At 40.7% G+C, this 12,432-nt stretch overlaps 1 protein-coding gene across 1 annotated transcript in view; it reads left to right on the forward strand.

Moving 5' to 3' along the window:
- Nucleotides 1-10,753, forward strand: part of RB1 (RB transcriptional corepressor 1) — a gene marked incomplete at its 5' end in the record, with an annotated part of 77,840 nt that extends 67,087 nt beyond the window's left edge. The window contains 11 exons of the mRNA XM_035900329.1: nt 2,241-2,359; nt 2,787-2,932; nt 3,644-3,789; nt 5,112-5,216; nt 6,266-6,379; nt 6,471-6,637; nt 7,553-7,583; nt 7,932-8,074; nt 8,550-8,599; nt 9,534-9,603; nt 10,210-10,753. Of these exons, the coding sequence (XP_035756222.1) occupies nt 2,241-2,359; nt 2,787-2,932; nt 3,644-3,789; nt 5,112-5,216; nt 6,266-6,379; nt 6,471-6,637; nt 7,553-7,583; nt 7,932-8,074; nt 8,550-8,599; nt 9,534-9,603; nt 10,210-10,249 (1,131 nt within the window). The remainder of the gene's footprint in view (nt 1-2,240; nt 2,360-2,786; nt 2,933-3,643; nt 3,790-5,111; nt 5,217-6,265; nt 6,380-6,470; nt 6,638-7,552; nt 7,584-7,931; nt 8,075-8,549; nt 8,600-9,533; nt 9,604-10,209) is intronic.
- Nucleotides 10,754-12,432: the final 1,679 nt, after the last annotated feature.

The following is a 12,432-nucleotide window of genomic DNA, read 5'->3' on the forward strand; positions in this document are numbered from 1 at the left end:
CCCAAGTACTTATCTGGTCGAGAAATGATGGAGAAATAACTATGCGGTTATGAGTCAGTAACTGATGTTTTCCTGTTATGGATGAAACAGCTCCAGTACTGCCAAAATCATAATTTAAAAATTGCACAATGTGAAAAATTGTAAATCTCAAGTCACTATTGTCTTGTTGCTCTGAATTTTTAGTTGATGCACTTCGGAAGAAGAATGTTATTTTTTTGGAAGTAAGGCTAAATGAGGAAATTCTTAATGCTGGTTTTAATTCTAGTAAATCTATTCTAGTTTTACTAGGTCTTTTCTTATTGCCTTAGACAGGTGGTGCAGCTTGCTTTACATGTGTGCTTTGCTCCTGTTTGTTATTGTAGCTACAGATTTGTCATCTGTGCCATCACATTTTAATATTAATAGCATGCATTTGTAGGATCAGATAGGCCTTGGACAATCAAACGATGCATTATGTACAAACCGTTGAGCTGACGGATTTTACTGCTGTCTTTTGGGGGATCATGTGGAGGAAAATGCTGAATGTCTGGTTTTGCCCACTTCATTCCCAGTCTGAATGGACACTGCTTTCCCCCCAAGAAAGCAGATACTTGCTAGTCAGATGTTCTTCTGTTGCTTCTGGAGTTCTGATGCTGCACTGTTGGAAGGCAACATTGTGCTCAAGGATGAGTCTCCTGTTTAAAGGAAATAAAAAACCAGAAGCCCGCAACCCTGTATTTTCAAAATTAATTATAAATAGGGTACCAAAATATTTTCCCATGCAGTCTTGCTGTTTCAGCATAATTCTACTCTGTACGTGACACACACAGAGCAAAAGCCTGAGATTTTTTTTCTGCAAGGCTGCTGGTTATTCCTAATGTCAGCAGTAGCACTAACGTTGCTTCAGCCAGAACCTTCTCCATTCCACTTACATCCCGTCTGCATCGCCTCCTGCCTCACGCTCTTAGTCGGTTCAGAGGTATTGCAGCTGCCTTGCCTAAAGTACTGATAATTGACCTAAAAATCGAAATGGTTCTTGGTTTTGGGCACGAGGGCAGAGACTTAACGTGAGTGACTATAACTCTTGCCAGAGGTAGCTCTGGAACGTGATACTGTAGAGATCTGAGTAGTCCCCAGCACAGCTGGATGAGCTATGACTGTGTTTTGTATATTAGCATGTGTAAGATATTGGGTAGTAGTTGTAGCAGAAACGTATTGACACCAGATACAGCAGTAACTTTTAGTGACCATGAGCCAGCAATGTGCCCTTGTTGCCAAGAAGGCCAATGGTATCCTGGGGTGTATTAAGAGGAGTGTGGCCAGCAGGTCGAGGGAGGTTATCCTCCCCCTCTACTCTGCCCTGGTGAGACCCCACCTGGAGTACTGTGTCCAGTTCTGGGCTCCCCGGTTCAAGAAAGATGAGGAACTCCTAGAGAGAGTCCAGAGGAGAGCAACTAGGATGGTAAAGGGACTGGAGCACCTCCCCTACGAGGAAAGGCTGAGAGAGTTGGGCTTGTTCAGCCTGAAGAAGAGAAGACTGAGAGGGGACCTTATCAACACATACAAATGTCTTAAGGGCGGAAGTCACGAGGACGGAAGCAGTCTGTTTGCAGTGGTGTCCAGCGACAGGACTAGGGGCAATGGGTGCAAACTGAAACATAAGAGGTTTCAGTTGAATATGAGGAAGAACTTCTTTACTCTAAGGGAGCACTGGAACAGGCTGCCCAGGGAGGTTGTGGAGTCTCCTTCTCTGGAGATATTCAAGGCCCGCCTGGATGAAGTCCTGTGTAGAATGCTCTAGGAGAGCCTGCTTTAGCAGGGGGGTTGGACTAGATGATCTCCCGAGGTCCCTTCCAACCCTTGCGATTCTGTGATTCTGTGGTTTGGTTTTTTTTTTCTGGAAATGTGACCTGTTATGTATTTTCTTGTATTGTTTGCCCTTCTTTTCAGGAATGGCTATTTAATAGGAAATAATAGGAGAATCTAGAAAATTACAGTTATGTCTCAACTCTGCAGCTAGCCTATATCTAATGGACTGCTATTGAAACAGAAAAAGTGTTTAGTGTATTTAATAGTTAAAATTTGTCAGTTAAATAGTTAAAATTCATCTGGCAAAACATGAGCATCCTGAAGTATTTCAAAGCATTAATCTTCTGTGTAGGATCGTATTTTGGGGGTTGTTTTTAGAGAAGAAGGAACAAAATCCATCCACTGGTTTCCTATTCTTGGTATAATTGTACTGCTGCTGTCGGTTTTTCTAGGGGTCACCTCTGTTTGATCTTATCAAGCAGTCAAAAGAACGAGAAGGCCAAACTGATCAGCCTGAGCCCACTTCCACTCTCAATGTGCCTCTCCAACACAATCACACTGCAGCAGACCTGTAAGTGACACGCGTGCTTGAAGGCCTAGTCAAATGTGAAGTTAATATTGCCCTTAATATTTAAATCCATTTGTATTCTGTTTTCCTTCTTGTTAGGCTTGGTGCTTAGGTTACGTTGAACTGTTGTATTTGCTGCTGCTCATTATACATGTAAATTTAGCCAAGTCAAATTCTGAAATTTTTTTTTCAGAGCACTATCAAACTTGTAATTGCAAACTGTTTTCTTACTTGTCTAGGAATAAATAAGTCCCTTTATCAGGTATTTAATCAATAACTTGAATTTTTAATTCCTGATACGGGAATAACAGGTTACAGTAGCAATTAATTTCTTCTAATGGGGGAAGAGGGAATAGTTCCTGTATTATTCATATAAAATTATTCCTTTATCCTGTGATGTTGAAGTGCCTAATATATGTTGAATCTCCAGCTATCTTTCTCCTGTGAGATCTCCTAAGAAGAAAACATCTGGACCTCCTCCAAGTGCTACTTCCACTCCAGATGCTCAGCCAGCTGTGCCCCCCCAAACACAGAAACCGCAGAAATCTACCTCCCTCTCCCTATTCTACAAAAAAGGTTTGTTACTTCTGTACATGCTGAAATTGCAAAGTTGTTATTTATCCTCTTGGGGTTTTGGAGCTCAACATTTCTTAAAAGATTGAAGTAGGATCTGTAGTAAACACTGTGCAAACCCTCAGCTGCCGTTGGAAGAAGGAGTAAAACCATGCCAGCACGTTAATGCATGTGCTCTACACACATTGCAATTTCAAACTGAAGACTTACCTCTTGATTGTAAGAATGGCCTTGTGGGCTCAGATGGAGGGTTCTTCTATCATAGTATCCCTTCTCCAGCAGCGACCATAAATAGATGTCACGGAAAACTTCAGAACTGGGCAAGCATATATGGGGCTTCCCCTGAATGCTTTCCCAATGCTTTTCCCAAGCTGACTTTCTTCAGCTCAGGGGTTTTCCTGAGCCTCTTGCGATGTGTTTGTGTAGTAACTCTCAGAAGATTTGTGTTCCAAATGTTTGTTCAGACTCTTTTTGAATCAGCATAGACATACGTGCATTGTTTGGTGTGGACTTCCATGTGTCCACTACCTGTTGCATGAAGAATCTTTTCCATTTATTTTGAACCTGGCTTCTACTGCCTTCATTTGATGGCTCATAGTTCTTGTAGTAGGAAAAGGTGAACGTTCAGTTGCTGTCCCACCTCCATCATGCTCCTTTTGTTTTATATACCCCTATAATTACCATTTCCGTTTATTTTCTTCTCTCTTTCTCAAGTGTATCTACTGGCCTATCTTCGACTGCATACCCTTTTCTTTCGGCTTCTCTCTGAACATCCTGACCTGGAACCCTTGATCTGGACCCTCTTCCAGCACACACTGCAAAATGAGTATGAACTTATGAGAGACAGGCACTTGGACCAGGTAACATTAACAAAAAAATGTTAAAAAGTTTAAAAAGACTCTCCTGAACAAAATGTTCCTTATATGTTCTTCAGCCATTAGAAATTGTAATCTGAGTTTTTATTTCTCTAGTGATCACTCAAAGGAGAAATTAATTTAGAGTGGAGTCTTTCATTCGGGTTTTTTGAAGTACTGGCAATTACTTACTATGGGATCTTCAAATACCATTTACAGCTATTTTCAAAATAATGAAGACATATCAAATTTCTAGTAATTTGCATAAGAAAATACTGATTTTCTTTGGGAAGACAATGTGTGTGGCCGATAAATGTTTTGTTATTCTACCCTGATATTGCAGCATGTGAAATGAGTTGGAGAAGATACTATCAGCTCCAATTTATTGATTGTCATGCAGAAATGGAGGGAACAGTAGTTGACTTGGGTTGCAACAACCCCATGCAACGCTACAGGCTTGGGGAAGAGTGGCTGGAAAGCTGCCAGGTGGAAAAGGTCCTGGGGGTACTGGTTGACAGCTGGCTGAGTATAAGCCAGCAGTGTGCCCAGGTGGCCAAGAAGGCCAATGGCATCCTGGCTTGTATCAGGAATGGTGTGGCCAGCAGGAGTAGGGAAGTGATCGTGCCCCTGTACTCAGTGCTGGTGAGGCCGCACCTTGAATACTGTGTTCAGTTTTGGGCCCCTCACTTCAGGAAAGACTTTGTGTTGCTGGAACATGTCCAGAGGAGAACAACAAAGCTGTTGGGGGGTCTGGAGCACAAGTCTGATGAGGAGCAGCTGAGGGAACGGGGGTTGTTCAGCCTGGAGAAGAGGAGGCTGAGGGGAGACCTTATCGCCCTCTACAACTGCCTGACAGGAGGCTGTAGCGAGGTGAGGGTCGGCCTCTTCTCCCAGGTTACGGGCAATAGGATGAGGGGAAATGGCCTCAAGTTGTGCCAGGGCAGGTTTAGGTTGGACATTAGGAAAAATTTCTTCACCAAAAGGGTTGTCAAGCATTGGAACAGGCTGCCCAGGGAAGTGGTTGAATCCCCATCCCTGGAGGTATTTAAAAGATGAGTAGATGAGGTGCTTAGGGAGATGGTTTAGTGGTGGGATGGCAGTGTTAGGTTTAACGGTTGGAGTTGATGATGTTAAAGGTCTTTTCCAACCTAAACGGTTCTGTGATTCTATGACTTATATTTTGGAAGTTCTTACGAAGTTGAGTTGCGCTCTAGTTCGTAGAGCACAATCAGTAATAGAAAGGTCATCAATTGATTTCTTAACTTGAAATTAAAGAAGCTGAATTCATTTTCTGCACTTCCAGTTGTCTTGTCTTGCTTCTTTAATAGATCATGATGTGTTCCATGTATGGCATATGCAAAGTAAAGAATGTAGATCTTCGATTTAAAATAATAGTTTCGGCATACAAGGAGCTTCCCAACACAAATCAAGAGGTATGGAAATTCTTTAATGTTATCTTTCCATAAAAATGTTATAAACTAATTGTTTCTGTCTAAAATAAAAAAAAAAAATCATACCCACACCTGAATGTGTAAAAGAAAACTTCTGCTTCACTGCATCTCCATTTTGTGGAGGAGAAAACCGGCTCTAATACTACATGTCTCCTTAAACATCTCACAGAAATACTTTGGTAACTCTCCTCAGAAAAGCAAACTTCATTCCACTTTTTTACGTAAAGATACTAGATAATAGGTTATGATTCTATTTGGAGACCGGATGAAAGATTCAGGTCTAGTGCTAATAGGATTTTCAAAGACAACCCAAGTTCTTTTAAGAGCTACCTAACTTGGCGTTAAGGGGAGATAAGCAGGTAACTTTCTGTAGAAGCTTTCAATAGAAACAAGATATCAAATAGATTTGTATGTTCTATCAAACAGGGGTGTACGTATTAAACTTGCAGGCTTAATTCTGACACTGAGAGGTCCCTTTCTTTGCAAGGGCCTTACTGTATTTAAATCTTTGCACAAAATGATAGTTATGTCAATAGAAAATCAAACAATCAGTTAATTGAACTGTAGGCGTCTTTTTAGTAGCAGAATTTCTCACAGTGTATTTGTGCATGTTGGCCAAACTCCAGACTTTTGTTTCCAAGCTGAAAGAACTCTTTTACCCATATCAGGTTGGTAATGATGTTTTTAGCCTTGCAAGGTGTGCACAGTAGCGAAGCCTTTTTTTTGACAAGCGTGTGTGTGAAAGTAAATGGAGCTGAAATTTGGAAAATGCTAAAGTACCGATGAACTGCGTTCATATTAAGGGGCTGTGCCAGTTAATTAAGTAGGTGCCTCTACTGATGTTCGTACATGTTTGGAAAAAAGAAATAATTTAAAGCAGTTCTAAATAGCAGCTACAATGGCTTGCATACAATGCACATGCCATCTTCGCTCATATCGAACACAGATTTTTTTGAAGGGCTTTATGAGTTTGTCAAATGTAGATTGTCTTTTTTTTTTTTTACTGTGTATGATTTTCTCACCCTATGTAGACTTTCAAACGTGTTCTTATCAGGGAAGAACAGTATGACTCCATCATAGTCTTCTACAACTTAGTGTTTATGCAGAAGCTGAAAACGAACATTTTGCAGTATGCCTCCAACAGGGTAAGCTGCTACTTGTGTTCAGTGTTAATTAGTTAATAGAATAGGAATAGATAGACAATAAAACCTTATGATTATTTTATTATTTTTATAGCCTCCCACTCTGTCACCTATCCCACACATTCCTCGCAGCCCTTACCAGTTTTCCAACTCTCCTCGGCGTGTCCCTGCTGGCAATAACATCTACATCTCGCCCTTGAAGAGCCCATACAAATTCTCCGATGGGTTTCAGTCGCCCACAAAGATGACTCCAAGGTCTAGGTAGGTTGTTCACAAGCATTTCTTTGACTAAATTAAAGGTATTTGGGGGATTTTAGTGGAAGCAAATGAGAAAAACCGCACAGTCTAGTTTGTCAGTAGTCTGTGGTTATTACGGCATTTCTGGTTAAAAGTTGGTGTCCTGTATTTGGAATCTCTACTAATCTTTGGGCTTTTTTCTGTTTCAGTTGAGTCACCGTGCTCAAGGAGTTTGGCTTATTTTTCTTTTTTTTTTTTTAGCATAGTCACATCCAAGAGGGGTTTCCTGACCTGGTTGCTTAAATGTTGTTGGCTTTGACTCTAGATCACACTCCTGAAAAACATAGATGAGCTTTATACACTTGTTAAAAGAGAAAATAGGTTTTTGGAACACAGTGGTTCAGAGTATTTAGTCGACTGAGCAGAGCATTTCAGACTGTCGGTCACTAGTTCTTAGCAGACGAGGATGACAGCAAATGTGCAAGACCCCAGTGGGTTTTTCAAACTAGGATCATTGCAGCTGGCCCACTGTGTACAAAAATTAAAATATTATCATGTATTTTGGGTTGAAGTCCTGCATGGTTTTGATTAGCAAACACCTAAAGGTAATGAGGAAAGGATGATGATCTGGGTACCCAGCATGGAAGTGTCTTCCTGCTGATAAGGGATGGATTGTAGGGGCCTCTGGTTCTTTCAGGCCACAGTTTCTTTTCTCTCCGTATGGTACCATCGATTTGGTGATTCAGCATTCACTGGCCCGAACAGAAACGTGAACAGTCTCAACACCATGGAATACAGTCTGGGGTTTGCACCATTAACACAGAGGGAGAGGAAGAGACTTTTGTTAGTGTCTTATGCTAAGCTGTGCAAACTAGGGGATGCGACTATCGTTGTTAAATGTAGATTAATCTTAAAATGCTTCTCTTCTTCATTTGGCAGAATTTTGGTGTCAATTGGAGAATCATTTGGGGTGAGTTTTAACATTTTTAATGCCTGGTCTTGAATGCAGGTAACTTTTTTTGAGGAATGGGATAGCTTGCTGACACCTGTAGAACTGGCCAGTGAGCATCTTTAATTTAACATAGTGTTTTGTATGGAATCTGTAAGTGCAAAGATTACAGGGGTGTCTTGTTAACTCCTTTCAAACATCCAGAGTTCACTTTTAAAATGTTTTGCTTTTTATTTTAGTTGCTTTGAAAGACGATAGAGTACTTAAACTGCAGAGTTTTAGAACTCCTAATTTATTTTAGTGAATAATCTGGAAAGTTCGAGTCTTTTCAGGATTTATTGGCAATTCCTTATTTTCTTGCAATTTCAGACTTCCGAAAAGTTTCAAAAAATAAACCAGATGGTTTGCAACAGTGAATGCCAGCTAAAACGCAGCGCAGAAGTCAGCGCTGCTCCTAAGCCACTGAAGAGGCTGCGCTTTGATATAGAAGGGCAAGACGAAGCAGATGGAAGGTAAGAGATTGTTTGCAGCTTTTCAGTAAACTTACATATATTTGGTTCTCAGAGCCTTCCATCCTAACTTCTTCCTGGCATCCTAACTTCTGTTAATTTGTGAATTTTAGTAAATGTATTAAATGAGAGGTGGTGGCATAACACTTCTCAGTTAGATGCTCTGATGTCAGAAACATGGATTCATTTGGTGCCTACACATCCAGCAGTGCCTATCCTATACAGCAGTGTTACTGCTGAGTGCTACACCACGCTGTCGTCTGTAGTCAGTCTTTTAAAAAACAAAACCCCAATTTTTTAGACATATGAGAAATCAAGCAACTCTTGAGTTTAGTGTGGAGGAAAAAAAGAGTTTGCATCTTTGTAAGAGAAGGCAATAGCACTGAAATAAAGTAACTTTGATGTAAAGTTAGGTTATGAGGATAAAACATTACTTTTTTTTTTTAATTCTGCTTAATCATATGCTTTCTGTCTGCAGCAAACACCTACCCCAGGAGTCCAAGTTCCAACAAAAGCTTGCAGAAATGAGTGAGTATTATTTTTCCATTAACTGCACAGCAGCGAGTGCCTTGAATAAAACAATTTCTGATCACTCAGATAAAAACATTGCTCAACACTGATGTAATTTCAGTAACTTGCTTAGTTTTTTGTACGTGCTCCATTTAATCTTGAAAATGCAGATTATAAAATGGAAATCCTCAAAAGCCTTTTTGAGGATATTAAATGACACAACAGCATGGAAGATGCTATATTATGTGTGAGTAAGAAAATGAGCACGACACATTCTTCCTAAACACTAAAATTCTTGAAATGGAATTAAATGTTTGCCAAGGCTTTCTCATTTGTTCCAGTGACAGACCCTTAGCTGAGAGCTTGCAGGTAGAAATCAGCAGTAACTGCAGCAGCATTTAGTTGACCAGAACTGCTTTTTAGGCAACTACAGTGTAATAAAGGAAAATCATACACTCAGGAAGGTTGTGTGTAATTTTGTATGTTGCTTTGCTGTCTTTCGTACTAAAATGCCTGAGACTGCTCTTCCTTCTACTGCGGATCAGCATTTCTTTCAGATTTTATGGGATAGCTTTTCTGTTTTTGAAATGAAACTCAGATCTAGCCTGTGAAAAGCAAAACGGCCCCATCCCCACATCTGAGTTGTATTTTCCACTCCTGAGAAGGAACACGCTTGGTCTGAGCGGGCGTTCTTACTCTCTGGTGGAAGCTGAGCTCTGTAGCTGAGCAGATTTGCCTGTGAAAAATTCTTACCTAGCAAGCCTTTGCTCATCAAGATAGATATGAGTACGGATCTAGGCACCTCTCGTTTATTTTAGGGCCGGGGACGTTCCAGTGGGATATGGAATAGTGTAATTTAATTCCTTGTGTCATAACCAATTTGTACAATAAATAATAATGTCCGAAGTAATTCCAAAGAAAGTTTTTAATTTTTTTTTTTCCTTTTTTTTAGCATCTACTCGAACAAGAATGCAAAAGCAGAAACTGAATGATGGAAATGATACCTCAGCCAGTGAAGAAAAGTGAGATTCTTCTCAGGACCAGGGGCTGCACTGCAGGCCCTCTTAGCTTGTTTTTGTTTTACAGCATACATTGAGTTGCTTTTTTAGTTGCTTTTTATTCCGAACTGCTAGTTGAAAGCATTTGGACTTTTGAAATTTTTAAATGTTATTCATGATACTTCGCCTTATGATGTAGCATATATACAATGTAAGCCACTGAACTTAATTTATATATTTTTTTGAGGATTTTAAAAATGGACTTGGAAGGCGTCTTTGTGTCCTATTGCGACATTACTGATTTAAGCCAATTCAGTCTACTTGAATTTTTCTGTCTAAAGACAAAACATTAGCTAGAATGATTTGAAATGCACTAATTTTGTTTCTTAGGTTTCCTTTTTAGATTTTCATTACTCACCAATTTTAAAAATGAGGGGCCAGATGCTGCAAAGATTTCTGTCTCTGTATAGAATTAGCGTGTCCAATTCCCATTGACGTAAACTGCACAGCAGTCCCAGCCCTTGCAGAGTTGGGGCCTCGCGTTAAGTGCAACCGGAATTCAAAGCGAACTCATTATGCAGCCGTACTACTGAAACCAGTACTTAGCCTTCTGTCGTTTTGCTTCCCCAGCGTAATGTCAGAGGGCAGCTACGCTGTCCGTCCAGTTTGAATTTCATGGAATATGAATCCCACAGAAATTCCTCCCAGAATCTCACAGAGAATCTTCCCAGAAGCTGAAGCTTCTTCCCATAGGCAGAGTACTTGGTGTGCACTTTCTCATCTTGTAAATTATTAAAAAAGAAAAAAGAACCCCAAACCCAAATCCCACCTGGTACAGGTAAGACTTCAAAATTCTAATGATGTAGAATTTTCTTGATTTCTTCAAGTTGTTGCCTAACTGTAGCTGAGCCAAATACCCTGAGGAACAGAGGCACCAAACCTGTTGCCTGTGGCCAAAGCTGAATGTCTCCAGTTGGGTTCTGGGTGAGAGCAGCCTGGCCTCTGGCAGCCCAGGGCATCTCCCCTGGGCCTTACTCCAGCATCTGCCCAAAAAACAAACTTGAGGAGCCCGCGTTGGGAAAAATCGAATCTGCCTTATTTTACTGAAAAGGCAGAGTTTAATGGGCAACTTGTGAACTGTTAGAGCTAGCAAAAAAAACCCCAACAAACAAAAAAACAAACCCCAGCCTTCTTTCAGCTTACATGGTTGTAAGTTACTGATTCAGATACTGGAATTTTCTTGTAATGATAAAGGGTTTGCAAAATAGCCAGTTAAGGAAAGCCCAGGTTTTACCTCCAGGGGATTGAAATACAAAATAAATTATGTCCTGCTTTAAAATTACCCATTTTTATGAAATTTAGCTTTCGCAGCTACTTGAATTAAACCAGTTGCAGTAGAAAAGCATGCTCTCCATTACCCAAACATTTTAAACAACATCTTCTCCGGGTAGCTTATTTAGAAATTGTTTAGCCGAACCTAGAATGCTTACACTAGTACATTTTAAAGATCAGTTCTTGTGTTGAACAGAAACTAATCCTAGAGCTACTAAAAATTCTACAAACAGCACACTGATTTGTCAATGAATTTTAAAATAAAATTGAGTTATTTTTTTAGTCTCCATATGGCTTCCTGAAAAATGTACAGAAGTGTTAGAGTACCTTATGTTTATTTTCTCACTATCTGCAGTTGTACAAACAGAACATGTGTTAGCATCGAGGTACACTGACTGTAAGCTCTGTTACAGCCGAAGTTCTTCTGCGAGACTTTGGCTAGAGGGGTAACACTGTGGAGTCCGGTACCTAAGCAGATTTATTATTTCTTTACTGTGACAATGTAATGTTTTTTTGTTCAAACAGACTGAAGGCTTTACATCAAATGTATGATAATATTTTATACAACTAATCAGTTTCTCTCCTTTCAAGATGAATAAAATAGCTTTTAAAAGACTTCTAGTTGGGAATTTTGTTTTATTAGATGAGATGGCGATGTCATGTGGTAACGCCATCCTGCTGTATCCCACTTCCACTGTGGTTCTGCAGCTGGCACAAGCGGAGGTCACTCCATCTCCAGTGATTCCCTTACTCGTGCAGAGGTCCAGAGTCGGGCCCTTGGGCTTGGAGCTACCTGCCGAAGTTCCCACAGGATCTTCTGGAAATGTTCCAGACAGACCTTTTGTTCCAGGGTCACCGTCATGGTCTGGGTCACCGTCACGGCCCTTGTGGAGGTGCTTGAGGCAGTCCTTCAGAGAAGCTGCTGTCCCCGCTTAGAAGCGTCCCCGTCATTTCACCACCCTGCTTTTCCTCATCAATTCTTTTGCTTCTGGAGCTGCTGAAAACAGCCCAGGATGTCCAAACTCCAGTGTAAGCCACCGTGGCTTTCTGGGCTGGGTAATCTGGCTGTAGACATGTCAGCCTTGCAGGATCCCTGGTGTTGCTTTACAAGAGTCCATAGGTGCCTTGTGACTCATAACTGCTGAATTTGCAGTGCTATTTATGGCATTAGCATTCGTGACAATGCTTAGAGCGCAAAGGGCACTGGCTGACTTGGCAGTCCCTTCCCCCACCACAGAAAACACTTTTTCAGAGTCTTACTTCTAAGCAGATACATACACAAGGAAACGCATACTGAAACTAACGGCTTTTTACCAGACTTGGAAATCTTGCTGTGTTTGAGAGTGCGTTTGTTACAGCAAGACCTTGTCATATTCAAAGTGGGCTAGAATACTGAAACTGTGCCAGGAAAAAAAGAAAATCAGAAGAGTTGGACAGAAAATGGGACAGAAATTCCAGGTGCCTAGCAGTAAGGATTGCACCCACTGATCAGACTCTTCTCACCACAGTGGAGAAATGCAC

This window comes from Egretta garzetta, unplaced genomic scaffold (genome assembly GCF_000687185.1).
Source record: "Egretta garzetta isolate BGI_Z169 unplaced genomic scaffold, ASM68718v1 scaffold268, whole genome shotgun sequence".
NCBI classification, from domain to species: domain Eukaryota; kingdom Metazoa; phylum Chordata; class Aves; order Pelecaniformes; family Ardeidae; genus Egretta; species Egretta garzetta.